This window comes from Littorina saxatilis, linkage group LG2 (genome assembly GCF_037325665.1).
Source record: "Littorina saxatilis isolate snail1 linkage group LG2, US_GU_Lsax_2.0, whole genome shotgun sequence".
Classification (NCBI taxonomy): domain Eukaryota; kingdom Metazoa; phylum Mollusca; class Gastropoda; order Littorinimorpha; family Littorinidae; genus Littorina; species Littorina saxatilis.
In genome coordinates, this window is record NC_090246.1 from 10,360,034 (window position 1) to 10,379,228 (window position 19,195).

Below are 19,195 nucleotides of genomic sequence, written 5' to 3' on the forward strand. Positions count from 1 at the left end.
AAATATGGCACCTTTATAATGGTTGTTTTTATTCTGGTCGCCCGCCCACATAGATATTTTTTATTCATGTCAAATCTAAAGTATTCTCCTTTGAGCGGGTAAATCTAAGCTTTTAACCTTCAAGAAGTTGTCATTTTACCGTTCAGACAAAAGTTCACAATATTGAGGAGAAATGATTAGCTTTATTTTTACTTTAAAAAAACCAACCCAAAAACCCCGATCTTGTCAAATTATAAAACAAAAATTAAAGCTTGTTATTTTTTTGTTTGTTTGCTTAACGCCCAGCCGACCACGAAGGGCCATATCAGGGCGGTGCTGCTTTGACATAATTATGACGTGCGCCACACACAAGACAGAAGTCGCAGCACAGGCTTCATGTCTCACCCAGTCACATTATTCTGACACCGGACCAACCAGTCCTTAGGCCAACCGTGCCGGTAAAAAAGTTTGTTATTGGAACGTCTATTTATATACAAAACGGAACAGTCACCACTAGGACTACGTCGAAATTATGGTCTTAAACCTCTTGAAAATCAGTTGGAACAGTATAAACCTCTTCATGGGCTGAAACTCCCACGTACACTCGTGGTTTTGCACGAGTGTTTTTGTTGTTGTGCATGGCCGTTTTTACCCTGCCATTAAGGCAACCATACGCCGACTTCGGGGGATGCATGTTTGGCATTTTGGTGTTTATATATTACCCATCGAACTCGGACATTCATTGCAAGATCTTTTCCGTGCGTACTTGGTCTTGTGTTTAGTGTGTACACACGAAGCTGGTAAAGCAATAGCCGGTCTGCACACAGGTTGACCTGGGAGAAGAAAAACTGTCTCCACCCTTAACCCAACAGGCGCAGCCGGGATTCGAACCAACGACCTTCTGCCTGGGAGGCCGGCGTCTTATCTATTAGGCCTCTGCGCCCGTCAGTGCTTAGACAACAACGAACCAAGCCAGTTTTCGAAAACGTCTAAGTAGACGGATTCCGGAAATAACTGTCGAGTTGGAATGTGTTGTCAAAGTGTGACTACCCTTGCACTTGCAAGTACCCTTGTATTTGTGAGGGGCGTGTCCCAAACACGTGTACCGGAAGCACATGACAATGTTTGTATGCGCAAAAGCAAGGGTACTCACTTTTCCAGACCCCATGCAAACCCGACAGAGTTATTTCTTGAAATCGTCTATTGACCTTAGGACCGGCACGGTTGGCCTAGTGGTAAGGCGTCCGCCCCGTGATCGGGAGGTCGTGGGTTCGAACCCCGGCCGGGTCAAACCTAAGACTTTAAAATTGGCAATCTAGTGGCTGTTCCGCCGGGCGTCTGGCATTATGGGGTTAGTGCTAGGACTGGTTGGTCCGGTTTCAAAATAATGTGACTGGGTGAGGCATGAAGCATGTGCTGCGACTTCTGTCTTGTGTGTGGCGCACGTTATATGTCAAAGCAGCACCGCCCTGATATGGCCCTTCGTGGTCGGCTGGGCGTTAAGCAAACAAACAAACAAACTATTGACCTTATCAAACCGAGCCTTTGTCTCCTGTGGCCGTTAAAAAGACATGTGGTCAAACCGCTTCAGTTACGCTACATGCACCCACAGAGAACGTAATCCGACGTTCAGGGGCTTGTTATTGGAGGTTTTTAGATTCCACGTCCGTATCGGCTACTACGTCACGTACCAGTGCACGAATCCCGGGTACGGGACGCACTACGTTGTGACGATGAGGTACGTGTTCACGTACAAACTCGGTCAATACCCTACGCCAGCACAACGTATTGAAGATCTTAGGAAATTCAATCATCCGAGAAAGTTCTGAGAATTGTCAATATTTACTTGAATCTTTTCTTCATACTTCAGTCCATATTTCGTACCTCTTGTTCTTATATTTAGTCAAGTTCTGACTAAATGTCTTTACATAGACTGGAATCGAGACGAGAGTGCCTGTGTATCTGTGTGTATGTGTAGAGCGATTCAGAGATAACTACTGGACCGATCTTTTTTTTTCTTCAACAGTTTTTTTTTATTCAGGCAAACACAGATTTACAATGACAAATTAAAAGTATTGATACTTATACTGATAGTAAATTGCAGCAGTAACAGAGTTAAACACATATGACAAGTTACATGGCAGTTGGTATTGTTATATGTTCAAAGCATACATATCCCGAAATCAGAAATGCATTAACGGCTATTGTAATAGCAAATCACAACATCACCAGTTGTCATCAAACTGTTGGTACGGGTTCCATTTTTTAATAAACTGAATTTGTTTCATGAGGATATTGTGAGCATATTTATCAATTTGATATAAGTTACATAATTCTCTTAAAAACATTTGCATGCGAGGACGAATTTTGTTCATTCTACAATTGTATACAAAAAACTTTGCTGTTAATAAAATATAGTCAAAACCAGCGTCTGTTTTAATGTGGTTTTCATGGTTCAATAATATCAGTGTTGGTGTTAGTCTGAGTCTGTCACAGTTAAAACATTTTTCTTTCAGACATTTTTCAAACTCAGACCAAAAAAACTGGACATGTTCACATTGCCACAAGTAGTGGTAAACTGTATCTTTTTCCAGTTCACAAAAATTGCACACATTACTTGTGACTACACCCATGTCCTTCAATATTGAATTATTCACGAGAACCCTATTATTTATTTTAATTTGGAACCATTGATATTTCACATCTTGTATTTGCTTTGTTTCATGGAAAATTTGATCCCAGTTAATTTCAGTGCCAAGGAGGTTTACGCAACTTTGATATGCCTTTGGGACACTTTTAACAGCCTTTCTAATAAAACTGGACCGATCTTCATGAGAGTTTACAAACAAGTTCTTCCGCATAAACCCCCAACCGTTTTTTCCCATTGTTTTTTTTTTAAATGTCTTTGATGACGTCATATCCGGCTAAAAGTAAAAGTTGAGGCGGCACTATCACGACCTTATTTTCAATCAAATTGATTGAAATATTGGACAAGCTATCATTAATGTATTAGTTTTTAACTAAAGTTGTCATTAATGGTTACTTACAAATTTAAAATTGATGGGGGTAAATTTGTGATGACCGTAACAAGCCGTGTCTGGGGACCGTGACACAATATAAAAGCATTCTTCATTTTACCAACTTTTTTACATTTAGTCAAGTTTTGACTAAATGTTTTAACGTAGAGGGGGGAATCGAGACGAGGGTCGTGGTGTATGTGTGTCTGTGTGTGTGTGTGTGTAGAGCGATTCAGACTAAACTACTGGACCGATCTTTATGAAATTTGACATGAGAGTTCCTGGGTATGAAATCCCCAGACGTTTTTTTCATTTTTTCGATAAATGTCTTTTATGACGTCATATCCGGCTTTTCGTGAAAGTTGAGGCGGCACTGTCACGCTCTCATTTTTCAACCAAATTGGTTGAAATTTTGGTCAAGTAATCTTCGACAAAGCTCGGACTTCGGTATTGCATTTCAGCTTGGTGGCTTAAAAATTATTCAATGACTTTGGTCATTAAAAATGTGAAAATTGTAAAAAAAATTTTTTTTTTATAAAACGATCCAAATTTACGTTCATCTTATTCTCCATCATTTTTTGATTCCAAAAACATATACATATGTTGAATTTGGATTAAAAACAAGCTCTGAAAATTAAAAATATAAAAATTATTATCAAAATTAAATTGTCCAAATCAATTTAAAAACACTTTCATCTTATTCCTTGTCGGTTCCTGATTCCAAAAACATATAGATATGATATGTTTGGATTAAAAACACGATCAGAAAGTTAAAACGAAGAGTGGTACAGAAAAGCGTGCTATCCTTCTCAGCGCAAGTACTGCCCCGCTCTTCTTGTCAATTTCACTACCTTTGCCGTGCGCGGTGGACTGACGATGCTACGAGTATACGGTCTTGCTGCGTTGCATTGCGTTCAGTTTCATTCTGTGAGTTCGACAGCTACTTGACTAAATGTTGTATTTTCGCCTTACGCGACTTGTTGTATTATAATGTTAAAATTAATAGCTGATAAATGCCTTATTCTTTGTATTAGTAAATACTATTGGTCTGTAAGTAGCTTAAAGTTCATACTTTTCGCTCAACAGGTCATTGCACTAAATATGTCAGTGAAAGACACGGTATTTTTGATTTTCTTACCTACAAAACAAGATCTGTATGTCGGTAAAAACATTATAGGTATTACCAAGTGGCTGAGACATTTAGCACTTCAGGTGTATATGATTTGATATTAATTTCAGTCAATACACACACACACGTGGGTACAAAATCGGGCGGAATAACCGTCTGGGTACGTTTAGGGGCTTAACGCGTCTCCGCCGTGATTAAAACTGGCCTGTCGAGTGTATACTTACCTCGATTCAATGTCAAAAGCAGACATAGGAAGCTAAATACAGCTCATAATAATAAGCATCTCGATATCATATTTGTTCAGCGAAAGTAATTTCATCTCACAGCCAACACGGAGCATGGATAGACCCCCAGAAATGGATTTAATTTATATTTGTCTGTGTCACGATGACACCGTTTTTCTCATCTTCCGTACGTACTACGTCACTAGTGGCTTTGAAAATAATAATTCATCAAAGAATTCTCACTGTGCACAGAGAGAAACCAGAATTTTAATGTTTGGTATGTGACCAAGTGGAGGGATGGTCTTATTCCATGTAAAAGCCTGGCCAGATCTGAGATGGTGGACCGAACTGTTTACACGGGAAGGACTGTATGATTTCCCCTTAACAGACACACAGCTTTGAAGGCCCTCAGATCCGATGACAAAGCCAGTTTTTACCGACAGCAAATGTTCGCACCAAGAAAAGACAATCTACAAACAGACTGGCCTTTCCAAAATCGACGACAGATACAATCAAACTTACACTAGCACGTCGAAGTTAATGGACAAGCACATAATTATCAGAAAAAGAACTCAACAGAAGAACAAAAAAAAGAATTGTTATTTTTTGGAGCGTTTCTTCTTCTTCTTTGTCAACAATGAAAAAAATAACTTTGCTTTAGCTAAACGTTGTTTCTTCGATTTCAAGATGGTGAGAGTCGAAATGCTTTTGGAATAATACGCATTGAAATGAGAACTTAGCTCAGTTAAGCGTAGTACGTCTCTTCTATCCTAGGGCCAGTATACAGGAGTCGAGTTTAAAGATTTAAGTCCGGGATAAACTGCATTGAGGGTACAGTTTATCCCACACTAAAGCCTCTAAAGCAATTCTGAATTCTTAGTAAATGTGATGCATTTTATGTCTGTAAACGCCCAACACTGCATGGCAATTTTCCATGTTTTTATAAGGACAGTAAAATGTTGAGTCTTGAGTCTCTAACATTGACTCTTACCCCGACAGCATGATGTGGTTGGCCCAACGTTGGGCCAACCACAGCGTCTAGAGCGGGCCAACCTAGACAGCTGCCTCGACGCCGAGGCAGCCTGCTCATCGTATCTGGGGTGGGCCATCGTTGGCATCGTGTCGATGCCGATCTTCCCCCGACTCTCTGTCGACGAATGACGTGATATGTTCTAAAAGCCCGACCATGATCGGTGTTCCGCCGCTTCTCTGCCGATGAATGACGTATTATGCTTTTGCCCGCGCCTCTCTCTGTGGATGATGTGCCGATCTTCTGCCGACGAATGACGTGATATGTTTTAAAAGTCCGACAATGATCGATGATGTGCCGATCTTCTGCCGACGAATGACGTAATTATGTTATAGGTAATGTGTTTTGCCCGCCTCTCTCCTGATCATGTGTCTACCTTATGCCAATCTTCTGCCGATGATGACGTAATATGTTCTTTTTCAGCCACTGATGCCACACAAGCAGCTAAAGTCTGTTTCACAGAAGAGTTTTTAAAGCTTTTTCGCAATTTTCTAACAGGGAAGTCTCTTTACGTGTGCTCAAAGAGGGAATCGCACTTCAATAACAAGTATGGTTGACCAAAAAACAAAAACTTAGGCACCACACACCACCAAAAATAGAAATTGTCCGAAGTGATGAGGTGGCAAGGACATGAGGTCATGCCCCCGCAGATGCGGTCATCGACTCATGAGAATTACGTCACTTGTAAAGGTCTTTGGTACCGAGAAAGATTCTTCTTGTCTCGGCGTGACTCTTTTTACGTCATCGTCTGGCGTCAAGGTTGGCCGATCGGCGGGCGGACCACGATGTGCCGATGATCGTCTGGCGTCAAGGTTGGCCCATCGGCGGGCCAACCACGATGTGCCGATCATCAGCATCGTCAAAGATCTGGGTTGGCCCTCCTCCATAGGGCCAACCACGATCATCATCGTTGCTCTGCCGACCCAAATCGTCATCGGGCCGATGACAGTCTGTTGTCGGGGTACGTACTGGCTCAAATGGCAAACTTAGTGCACCTAAGCGTTTTTAGTCTTTTTGATATCAAGAAGGCAAGAGGAATAGAGGGTAAAGCTTTTTGGATACAATAGGATAAAGTGACCGGTGAGTATGACATTTGACAGTCCATCGGATCGTCTAAAGTTCTATTTGCGATACCCAGACACAAAGCGGTCTCCTGGAGAGAGAAAAAAACCAGGTTGTCCGCGTCGGTCGTAGGTTCAGAGACTAAGTTAAGAGCCTCAAGTAACACAGAGCGAATCTACCCAATATTGATATCAAAGTGATGTCTAAAGCGGATGGAAATAAATCTACCTGGGCCTCCTTTCTGCACAAATACTGCTGTCTGTCTTTCTGTTAGCTTTTTTGCGTATTTGCGAAGGTTTCGTTCAGACTGCCGTTCCAGAATAAACCTGAGCAACGAATAACCTTTGAAGTTCTACAAATGCCCCTCAGACTTAATAAACGGTACAGCAGAGAATGGATAGGCTAACACAATGCGAAAGGACAACATTCCTAGTGTCAGGAACAACCATTCTTGTGTTAGAAACAAACATTCTTGTGTCAGGAACAACCATTCTTGTGTTAGAAACAAACATTCTTGTGTTAGGAACAACCATTCTAGTGTTAGAAAGAACCATTCTTGTGTTAGTAACAACCATTCTAGTGTTAGAAACCACCATTCTTGTGTTAGTAACAACCATTCTAAAAATAGAAACAACCACTCTAGTGTTAGAAACAACCATTCTAGTGTTAGTAACAACCATTCTTGTGTCAGTAACAACCATTCTAGTATTAGAAACAGCCATCAGTTCTAGTGTTAGAAACAACCATTCTTGTGTTAGTAACAACCATTCTAGTATTAGAAACAACCATTCTAGTGTTAGAAACAACCATTCTAGTATTAGAAACAACCATTCTAGTATTAGAAACAACCATTCTAGTATTAGAAACAACCATTCTAGTATTAGAAACAACCATTCTAGTATTAGAAACAACCATTCTAGTGTTAGAAACAAACATGCTAGTGTTAGTAACAACCATTCTAAAAATAGAAACAACCACTCTAGTGTTAGAAACAAACATTCTAGTGTTAGAAACAACCATTCTTGTGTTAGTAACAACCATTCTAGTATTAGAAACAACCATTCTAGTATTAGAAACAACCATTCTAGTGTTAGAAACTTGAACCATTCTAGTGTTAGTAACAACCATTCTAGTGTTAGAAACAACCATTCTAGTGTTAGAAACAACCATTTTAGTGTTAGTAACACCCATTCTTGTGTTAGTAACAACCATTCTAGTATTAGAAACAACCATTCTAGTGTTAGAAACAACCATTCTAGTGTTAGTAACAACCATTCTAGTGTTAGAAACAACCATTCCAGTGTTAGGAACAACCTCTTTAGTGTTTAGAACAACCATACAAGTGTTAGGAACAGCCGTTCCGGTGTTAGGAACAACCTTTCAATTATAAGAAACAACCATTCCAGTATTAGTGTAACCGAGTGCCCGAACAGAACAATCACCTTTGGAGTCAAAGCCCAGTCAAACAGGATTGAGAATTTCAATGCTAATTTCTTAGCCTTTTTAAAATTGTTATGGGTACGCACAGATTCCTAGAAAATTTCAGGAGACAGTAGCAGCCGGACCCTATCACAAACAGAACTGTACAATTCACATGTGTCAGCGACGTAGAAGAAACGTCGAGCTATAAATAGCTCGCGCTCTTCAACGTCCGACAACTGCAGAGCCTGCTGTGCAGGGTGACGCTTTCGTCTCCCTTTAACATTAAGAACAACCATTCCAGTGTCAGGCACAACCACTTTCGTGTCAAGAACAACCACTTTCGTGTCAGGAACAACCATTTTAGTGTCAGGAACAACCATTTTAGTGTCAGGAACAGTGTTATGATATTGTGGTCTCTGTTGTCGCGTTTGTAGGAGCACTTATGTTGGTGTGAGAGGTTGACGCGGTGACCCCCCCCCCCCCCCCCCGAAGGGCATTCAGCATCTTATATACTTGCTGATGTGAATAGTTCAGTATCTTGTAGAGCCCTATTACCGTGGCAGCATGAGTCTAACTGACCTTTTGAAGTGACATGTGCAAAAATACACTAACTCGTGGTTGTGAAAGTTTCAGCATCTCGTTGAACCATGTTGCTGTGACTATTCACACGTTTACATATCCCTTTCATTGTGTCTGTTCCAGTGGCTTACATATCCCTTTCATTGTGTCTGTTCCAGTGGTTTACATATCCCTTTCATTGTGTCTGTTCCAGTGGCTTACATATCCCTTTCATTGTGTCTGTTCCAGTGGCTTACATATCCCTTTCATTGTGTCTGTTCCAGTGGTTTACATATCCCTTTCATTGTGTCTGTTCCAGTGGTTTACATATCCCTTTCATTGTGTCTGTTCCAGTGGCTTACATATCCCCTTCATTGTTTCTGTTTCAGTGGCTTACATATCCCTTTCATTGTGTCTGTTCCAGTGGTTTACATATCCGTGTTTCAGCGTCGATGGGTGCCCTGATGTATGTGCAATATCTCACTGACTCGTAGTTGTGAAAGTTTCAGTATCTCATTAAACACTCTTGCTGTGACTATTTCACAAGTTTACATATCCAAATCATTGTGTCAGTTTCAGTGGCTTACATATCCGTGTTTCAGCGTCGATGGGTGCCCTAATGTATGTGCAATATCTCACTGAACCGTGGGTGTGATAATTTCAGTACCTTATGGAACCATGTTGCTGTTTCCATAGCTTACGTATCTCTCTTATTGTGACTGTTTCAGTGGCTAACTTATCGCCATTACTGTGGCTGTTTCAGTAACTGAAATGTCGGTACTTGTGTGACTGTTTTAGTGGCTAATACCCCCATTCCACACATCCGTTCTAGCTTCCGTTCCCAGCCGTCCCCACAACAATGAGACGCTGCGCAAACGGCCGTTTTTAGCATCTTTGAGCTGCGTCTGACCATAGTGGCAGCCGTCCTGGAATGGAAGCTAGAACGGATGTGTGGAATGCGGGTATGACAACTCAGTGTGTGAGAGCGCTAGCGTTGTGTTACTATTGCGTTAAGTTCCATTAACAATCCATGAGTTCCGTTGCCGACGTGTTATTGTTCCATTACCGTTCATTTGGAATGGGCGGGGAATTGCTAATATTTTGAACATGCAGCCCGAACTCACCCGTCCCAACCGTTCCTACCGTTCAAAGGAGTTCCGTTAACGTCCATTGGCGTTCCATTAAGTTCCCCTCCCGATCTCTACTATTCCCGTGCCGTTCCTTGGTCGCTACGGGAACGGGACCTAGAACGGATGTGTGGAATGGGGGTGTAACTTATCGCTATTACTGTGGCTGTTTCAGTTAATTACTTATCGCTATTACTGTGGCTGTTTCAGCGTCGGTGGGAGCCCTGATGTGTGTGCAGTGCACGCCGGCAGACCCCCGCTGTGAGTCTGGTAACCTTGACGCCGCACAATGCGAAGAAGGACAGAACTACTGCGGCATGTACCGCGTCTTTGTTGGGTCATGTAAGTACTACACAGTGTGTGTGTGTGTGTGTGTGTGTGTGTGTGTGTGTGTGTGTGTGTGTGTGTGTGTGTGTTTGTGTGTGTGTGTGTATGTGTGTGTGTATGTGTGTGTGTGTGTGTGTGGGGTGTGTGTGTGTGTATGTGTGTGTGTGGGGTGTGTGTGTGTGTGTGTGTGGGGGTGTGTGTGTGTGTGTGTATGTGTGTGTGTGTGTGTGTATGTATGTGTGTGTGGGGTGTGTGTGTGTATATATAAGTGCGTGTGTGTGTGTGTGTGTGAGGCTCAGGGTGTGTGTGTGTGTGTGTGTGTGTGTGTGTGTGTGTGCGTGTGTGTGCAAGGAGGGACATAAACACTGTTTTTCTACTGTTCATCTTCCATTCAAGCAAAAGTAGCAACAACTCTGTTCAAAAACGAGCATTACGAGCTAGTAAAATGTGTGTTCAACCCTCATTGCATTCATTGAAACAGCACGAAGCGTGTTGTCAGTCTTGCTATGTGTTAGTGACAAAAGTAAACCATTTCAAGGCGCCCTCCTTCCAATGTCAACAATCATGTAAAATGCCACAGATCTGTCCAAGCACCGCCCTGATATGGCCCTTCGTGGTCGGCTGGGCGTTAAGCAAACAAATAAACAGATCTGTCCAAGCACCGCCCTGATATGGCCCTTCGTGGTCGGCTGGGCGTCAAGCAAACAAATAAACAGATCTGTCCAAGCACCGCCCTGATATGGCCCTTCGTGGTCGGCTGGGCGTTAAACAAACAAATAAACAAATAAACAAATCTGTCCAAGCTTTTACAGGGGGACACTTTTACAGGGGGACACTTTTTGCAACATTAATGTTGCAGATTGACATAGGTGTAATTTCCGACATTTGTCCAGGAAAAACAAATCTCCTTCTGCACAGAAAGCCGTCGGGCTGTGATTTTGTTGGTTTGTTTATGGGCTGAAACTCCCACGGCTTTTACGTGTATGACCGTTTTTACCCCGCCATTTAGGCAGCCATACGCCGCTTTCGGAGGAAGCATGCTGGGTATTTTCGTGTTTCTATAACCCACCGAACTCTGACATGGATTACAGGATCTTTTTCGTGCGCATTTGGTCTTGTGCTTGCGTGTACACACGGGGGTGTTCGGACACCGAGGAGAGTCTGCACACAAAGTTGACTCTGAGAAATAAATCTCTCGCCGAACGTGGAGACGAACTCACGCTGACAGCGGCCAAGTGGATACAGATCCAGCGCGCTACCGACTGAGCTACATCCCCGCCCGCCGTCGGGCTGTGATTTTGAGGATAAAAGTCACCTGTTCATTTCAATGCTTGTTATTTTCTCAGGTGCCCCTAGGAGACTGGTTCTGCATAACTGTTAGCATGACTCTTAGCATGACTCTTAGCATGACTCTTAGCATGACTCTTAGCATGACTCTTAGCATGACTCTTAGCGTGCTCACTTCCCATAGTTTCTAAGTGATCATATGGTTTTGTTTGTTTGTTTGTTTGTTTATTTGTTGCTTAACGTCCAGCCGACTACGCAGAGCCATATCAGGACGAGGAAGGGGGGGATGAAGGGGGCCACTTGTCAAGCGATTCCTGTTTACAAATGCACTAACCCATTACTTGTGTCCCAGCAGGCTTTAGTAAAACTAAATTAATACCTACTGGAAGATTACCAGTTTCCAGTATGTTAAAATAGGCTTAACCTATCTACTGCTGGACTTACATCAGAACACTAACAGATTAAACTATACATGAATCGCGAGACAAGCGGCAAGAGAAGAGATTTTTGGAAAAAATACAGGTGAATGAGCAAGAAGGCAGAAAAAAGAAAAGAATTCATGAAGAAAAAGAGAGCATGACAGGAAAGAGGAACCAAAAATCTACTTAACAGCAAACTAGAAAGCTCCTGCGGTTCCAAAACCAGGAGGGGCCTTTAATTTCATAACCGCAGTGGGGCACTGCGGGATATATGGTTTTGTTCGTCTCTACCTAAGTAGACGGATGCTCGTATCCAATGTCAATTAAGACTAATTCATGTTGACCATTTACGCGTGGAGAAAGGAATATGCATTTTTTTTCATAACGAATTAGTAAGTTATTGCTTCATTTTGACTGACAAGATTTCACCTCTTATGTTCAGCTGTGGGAGTATTCCGGGGCTGCAGCAGACACTACCTCGGAGGGTGCCGCCATAAAGTGATCGAGTCCCGAGAGTCCATGGTCTGTTACGAGTCCTGCTCCTGGAATCGATGCAACGCCAATAACGGTGGCTACATTCTCTGATCTGACCGCATGGACAGTCTCTCCAAATCCCATCGTGGCTGCTGTGGCCATAACGACAACGCGTGACGTCAGCGGAAAGGAAGAAATGAGCATGCACGACCTTTGAACCAAGCTTCGACACAGGGGACTAACCAATGAGCTTAATAGACACTAAACATAACGCAGTGGCTACAACAGCGGTAACAAATAGGGTAAATTACTGATATTACTGTGATATATTGGTATTTCCGCAGTATTTTCGCAGTCAGATTAGTTGGTTTCGCTTTTAGCACTAGTATGCCGTCATAAACAATCAGCCGTGGTAGTGTATTGACAAAACATGCCCCTAATTAACCACTGCTGCCACGGGGGATACAAAATCTAATATTCCTGTCTGGTCACTCAGTGGGTGGCTTTGATTGTGAGGGTATATTGCATCCGCTTATATCTGGTGTTGTTGTTCTCTGCTCAGCACGCTGTTTTTAACTTTTCTTCGTTGTGACGTCATTGGACAACAAACATTTGACGTCACATTGCTGGCAAAACAAAGGCCATTTCTCGTATGCGCAGAACTCTGGCGATGATTTTCTTGACACATTTGCTCATTTGAAATCTATGTCAGTAGTCTCGAATACCGCGTGACCATAGGTCACAAGATCATCCATGTCACATGTCGCGGTCAGTTGCAATAACATGTGTGTTATTTTAAGCGCAAATCTATATTGGCCACGATGCTAAAATAGCAACTGACGGAGTGAAATGCATCGCTTTAATAATTTCCAGCGACTTGGAGTTTACATGCGTCACACATCTATAGGTTCTGGTCACGTGATGTTCGATGTTACTGACATATTGTTACTTGTTGCTCTCAGTGTTGAAATGCTCTAACATTCGATAAACACTAAACAGTGTGTGTTGAACATTGTCATAAAGTGGTTTGCATGTGAAATAAATGTACGTGTTCTGCCCTATTGCACTGTCTCTACCCTTTTCACACCAAACACTTCAAAAACAGAATTTGGGAGGATGCAGGCTTATTATTTTCTCAACCAAAAAAATAACATACTTCTTCACTTCAAACACATCAATACAAATCAACTTTTCGACACACAGTTCACACAACCTCTTAGCTTTCACTCAATGCATGTAAATACATATTATAAAATTACTTTCTCAAATATAGATTAACGCATAAAAGAAGGCACCGACAGACACTCACGAGTTCGAATCACGGCTCACTGCATGTCGCCAGTTCACTTCCTTGTATCGCTGAATCCTCGTAGAATAATGAATTCCCAAACTCTCATTGTAGGTGCCAACACACACCTTCCACCGTAGGTGCCAACACACACCTTTCACCGTAGGTGCCAACACACCCCTTTCACGTTTCTCCCCGAGAAACCCTTCCGCCATTAGCGGAAACAACCGTCGTCAGCTTCGACCGGTATCGATGAAGACTCCCCTCGTCTAGTCATCTGCGCCGATGTAGTCCCTTGCTCGCTATCATCGTCCCGCGCTTCTCCCGTGTAAGGACCCTCCCTAGTACACGCCATGGAAATCCCTCATGGAAACTCCTAAAGAATTTAACCAAGTCTTAATACAACATTCTCTAAAACCATCTCCTCTTCCAAACGTTCATGTACCACTCATACATTCTCGTCATTCTACGTTCACATTCCGTCCACATTCAATATCCAACTAACACTTAATCTATGAATAACACTCCCCCTACAAAGCATGACCGTCTTAAACATAACATAAATGCGTAGCAATTATGTTCAAGAAATTCCCCATGAAAAACCGTGATACAATTACATCAAGAATTCTCTCAAAGCTTCACACTAAGATTTGGTGCACTTTGTATACACTAACCTTTACACTCCAGCTATGTATTCCAACGTCAATAATATACAACATAGTAAATCATTTACCTTAAGAGACCCGTCTCTTGAAAGAGTACTTGTTCCCAGAACAAGTCTGACACGCGCCGACAACCTTCCCGGTTGAAAATCTCAAACGCTGTGTCGTTATTTACCCTAGACCAGCTACATGTCTCAAAACACAGCTCATCGCAAGCTATGGTTTTCTCGTGCAACGCAACAAACCCGAGATAACGCCTCACCGGTCAGCTACCCATCGCCCTTCGCTATTTAGGGAGGTTAAAAACACGACGTGGTTTCACCTCACAAATATGCTACTCACATCTTTGTGACAAACATGCAGACACTTCGAAGTCTAACTCGTGCACCACTTTCATTATCCCGTGACAGCGCTTGGGAAAACTCGGTATAAGTCGCACAGTGTTTAAAAAGCGATGGCAGGTGAAATTTACTGGTGGTGATGTTTATTTGTTTTTTTTTACTCAGACCTAAATGTGTTCGCGAAGAAGCACCCCCCCTCCCCACACCCTAAAAAGAGGCATACACACAAACTGAACAGCTTAGTCTGCTGAGAATCCAGTATCTCCAATTACAACCTGTGCAAAGTCCACTTCGAGAAAAATGTCCACAAACCTGGGTGCTTGGTCTCTGTTCATTCAGAAGCGCGTACGGTAATTTTTTAACTGAGAAAGATTGAATGATTTTTTTTTAATTTTATTTTGTTATGGTGCCTTTTCGGTCAGCGTTATTTTTCTTGGTAAATGACTGAAATTTCACTTTGTAAAAAATAAAACCAACATGTCCAATATACCGGGTTTTCTTGTGCACTGTTACACCTTGTTGATCTGACCGGCCTCTTTCGTCGTTTTCGTCTTTTCATCTGACCAGCAGATCGCCTCCAATGCCATTGTATAGTGCGTTTCCCCGGCAGTGAACATTTTCCTTCTTCTTCTTCTTCTTCTTCTTCTTCTTCTTCTTCTTCTTTTTACGTTTAGTCAAGTTTTGACTAAATGTTTTAACATAAAGGGGGAATCGAGATGAGGGTCGTGGTGTATGTATGTATGTGGGTATAATTATGTGAGCGTGTGTGTGTATAGAGCGATTCAGAGAAAACTACTGCACCGATCTTCATGAAACTTTACATGAGAGTTCCTGAATATGATAGCCCGAGATATTTTTGGATAAATGTCTTTGATGACGTTATATCCGGATTTTTGTGAAAATTGAGGCGGCACTGTCTCGCTCTCATTTTCGAACCAAATGTGTTGTAATTTTGGTCAAGCAATCTTTTACGACGTCCGGACTGTGGGATTGCATTGCAGCTCGGAAGCTTTAAAATTAATTAATCAGTTTGCTCATTAAAGTTATCATAAAAATCGAATTTTTGCAAACAGATTCAAAATTGATTGCATCCTATTTTTCATCAAATTCTGAATCTAAAAATATATACATATGTCATCTTTGATCACAATTAACGAAAATAGCTAAAGTTTAGGTACTAAGATTACATTTTTTGAAATCGATCCAAAAATGATTGGATCTTATTCTTTAATCATTTTCTGATTTCAAAAACGTATTAAAAACATGCGCGCTTTCCTTCCAAACGCAATACGTTATTGCGCTATACAGGAATGTCAATTTCACTTCGCTTTGCACGTGAAAAGTGAGCGATTTCCTTGCCACGGGAATTGACGAAGCTGTATTGTCTTGGTGAAAAAAATGCAGTGCGTTCAGTTCCATTCTGTGAGTTTGAAAAATTGACTAAATGTAGTAATTTCGCCGTACGCGACTTGTTCTTCTTCTCCTTCTTCTTTTGCTTTCGTATGCTGCATTTCCCATGAGTAATTTGTTGGGGGGTGGAGGGTTAGGGGTAGTGTTGGAGTATGGGAAGTGGGGGTGTGGGTGAGAGTGGGATATATATTCAAAACATAAACAATTTGTTAACTTTACGAGAGGAAGGGTTGATAAGGAAGTGAAGTACTAACTTTGTGTAATTGAAATGATTGATAATTGTAGTGTGACCTATACGGTCGGAAAATGTTATGTTGGGCCTGGTTGAGACGGATGGTGCAGATGATATTTCTACGGAATGTTTTTAAAACTTGTATTTTTGAAACTTTTTTTTTTTTATTTTTTTTTTACAGAGGTATAAATATATATCTCGTTTTCCCGTAAATCCATTGTGTTCATAGCTGAGGTAACGCACTATATACTGTATATCTTATGATTTGAGCTTCGATTTAGCTGGAACACTCCTCTCCTTAATTTATTTCAGGAATATAATTATGTATGATGTGTGGAATGCATGAAACAGTTCTCCAAGGTAAGATTCTGTGAAATGTATGTCAGATATCTGTGCAAATGATGAAAACAATCTCTCGCCCTCTCTCCTGGATCCTCTAGTTAGCATTATTTTGAATGTAGGTTTCATTCTATTGACAGCAAATGCATAGCCTACTATTATTACTGAAATTATTTGCGCAGATGAAAACCATATTCATGTCTTTTGACTTGTTTTATACTAACGAGCAGACTGTTGATGTGTGCTATAACTGATGTTATGACACATCCAGGTTGAAATAAAAACTGTAAATAAAGGATCACGTTCTTTTCGGGTTTCTTCTTTGTTTACAATCCGGTTCTATGTCGGTTCAGTATGGAGGAAAACTTCTGATTAAAGCTGTCACTGCTGCTGCAGCCTTGTGAGGTGTGTATGTGCGTGCGTGCGTGTTTGTGTGTGTGTGTGTGTGTGTGTATTTGCGTGCGTGAGGGGGTGCATGCGTGCGTATGTACGTCGTTGTGTATGCATGCGTGCATGAATGCGTGCATGCGTGTGTGTACATGTGTGTGTGTGTGTGTGTGTGTGTGTGTGCGTGTGTATGTGTACGTGTGTGTGTGTGCGTGTGTTTTATCAAGACTCAACAACAACAACAACAACAACAAGTGTGTACGCGCGCGCGCGTACACAAACACAAAACACACACGCACACACACACCACACACACACATACACACCCACACACAAACAAACACACACACACACACACACACACACACACACACACACACACACAAGCATACGCAAAGTAACCCCCCCACACACACTCAAACACACACACACACACACACACGCACGCACGCAAGCACGCACACAGAAGCACACACACACACGCACACACAAACACACACACACACACACACACACACACACACATAGTAAGTAAATGAATGTTTATTTCTAACATAAAAAAACTACCTCAGACAGTGACCAACTTGCTCAAGGGAAGTAATACGTACACCCCTTTACGTATTTTCAATGTGCTCAGAGTGCATTCCCCGACGAGCATACAGAGCTTCAGGATGAGGATCGATACATTGCAGGAACCTGTTTAGGTTATCATCGAGAAGAGTAAAACTGAAAGTGCAAGCAACTCACAGGATAATAGTGCCAGGTATTACCGTGTTGCCGGTATCATTATGAAAGCAGGCTGGTGAAACGCAGGAGTCTGAAGCATGAAATCAACTTACTCAGCCGTATAAACTCACACAATCCATCGTGCGACTTCAAAGGTACAACTCTGTAATTACTGGTTAGACTCACAGCAAAGCAAAAAGAAAGTTAATTAGTAAATTATTTTAAATCTTCCTGGCTGAAGTACAATCCTACGCACACACATTCTCACCTCAATCCAATTGCAGTCTTAAATTTCGCAATCGATTTGGTCAGAATAATATTGAACACAAACATTATAATGTGAGAAATAGAGAATACTACATGTCATGGCTTCCTGTGAGATACCAGATTTACAGGAGGTTTTTAAAAATTAAATATAGAAATGCGAGTTTGACACGACCTCATTAAGATATAAACACGTGTGAGTATAAACTTGGTTTAGTTATGATCGACATGGCCGGTCTCTCTCACGTATGTATGATACAATTGATTTTGCGCATACAACAGATTCTTCTCATGCGACTGATCTATGGTAATCTACACAGATGTTCTACAGGGGAAGACAGCTACCTTTAACTGGCACCGAAACTTAATTGCACCTGCCGACCCTCATTTCTCCGACAACAGCAACCGTCCCATGATGACCCTACTCCAACCGTGAGTTGTACGGGTGGTGACGGTAGTGGTGGTTGTGGGGGTGGGGCTTGCCACATGGAGTGAATTACTGGACTGAGTTCCAACCTATGATCAAAAAGCAGCTGTGCAACGGACCGTGACGGGCGGTCAGGTGTTATAACCGTGTTAGTTCTGCTTGAGGTACTGTAGTTACACTGCGCAGCATCTTGACCGACACACGTTTAGTTGTGAGCTGGATCGACGTTCAGTAAACTCAGGCTCAGAGTACAAGAAAAGAGAGTCAAAATGTGTGGACTTTTTAATTCTTTTTTATATGTTTTAAACAGAAGCACACTAAAAACTAAAACAAGTCACCAAATTAATGAGGCAATACATACAACAACAAAAACTCAGACACACAGACAAACAGACACACGCATGCACACACAAAGACAGACAGACAGACAGACAGACAGACAGACACACACACACACAGACACACACACACACACACACGCACGCACGCACTCACGCACTCACCGGCACTCACGCACACACACACAACACACACACACACACACACACACACACACACACACACACACACAGACAAGTCGGTTGTACGTCTGCCATGTGATTAGCACTTACGTTACAACGAGGTCAAGACCTAACACCCCAGTGGGCTTGCTCGCACAGGTTGAAGGGTGTGTTCGATACGGACGAGTAAATTCGGGGTTAACGTAGGATGGAGAGGAGAGTAACCTACCCTACATAATGATAAAAACAGGGGTCCGCATACCTGCCAGTATAGGGGATGGGTGGGGTTGAGTGTGAAACGGCAGGGGGGTGGGGGGGGGGGGGGAGTAGTCTTTTATAAGGAAGAGTACCTTACGCCTGGGAGGTAGTATAGTAGGCCTACCGACTTCGGCCGTTCCATGGCAGGTCTGTGAAGGCTAAGGATCTACCGACGTCTCGCATGCAAAAGGAAGGACTTTCATTATTTTGTGTGTGACCTTCAGTGATAAATGTATAGATGTATATTTGACCGTTTCTGAAGCAGGAATTGAACTCAATCTGGACTCCGCTGTGACATAATATATA

At 42.1% G+C, this 19,195-nt stretch overlaps 1 protein-coding gene across 1 annotated transcript in view; it reads left to right on the forward strand.

Annotated features, from left to right (window-relative positions):
- LOC138958165 (uncharacterized) overlaps positions 1 to 16,716 on the forward strand; it is a 30,137-nt gene extending 13,421 nt beyond the window's left edge. Inside the window, exons 2-3 of the mRNA XM_070329245.1 lie at positions 9,759 to 9,890; positions 12,024 to 16,716. Coding sequence (XP_070185346.1) covers positions 9,759 to 9,890; positions 12,024 to 12,166 — 275 coding nt within the window. The 3' untranslated portion in view covers positions 12,167 to 16,716. The remainder of the gene's footprint in view (positions 1 to 9,758; positions 9,891 to 12,023) is intronic.
- The last annotated feature ends 2,479 nt before the right edge of the window (positions 16,717 to 19,195 follow it).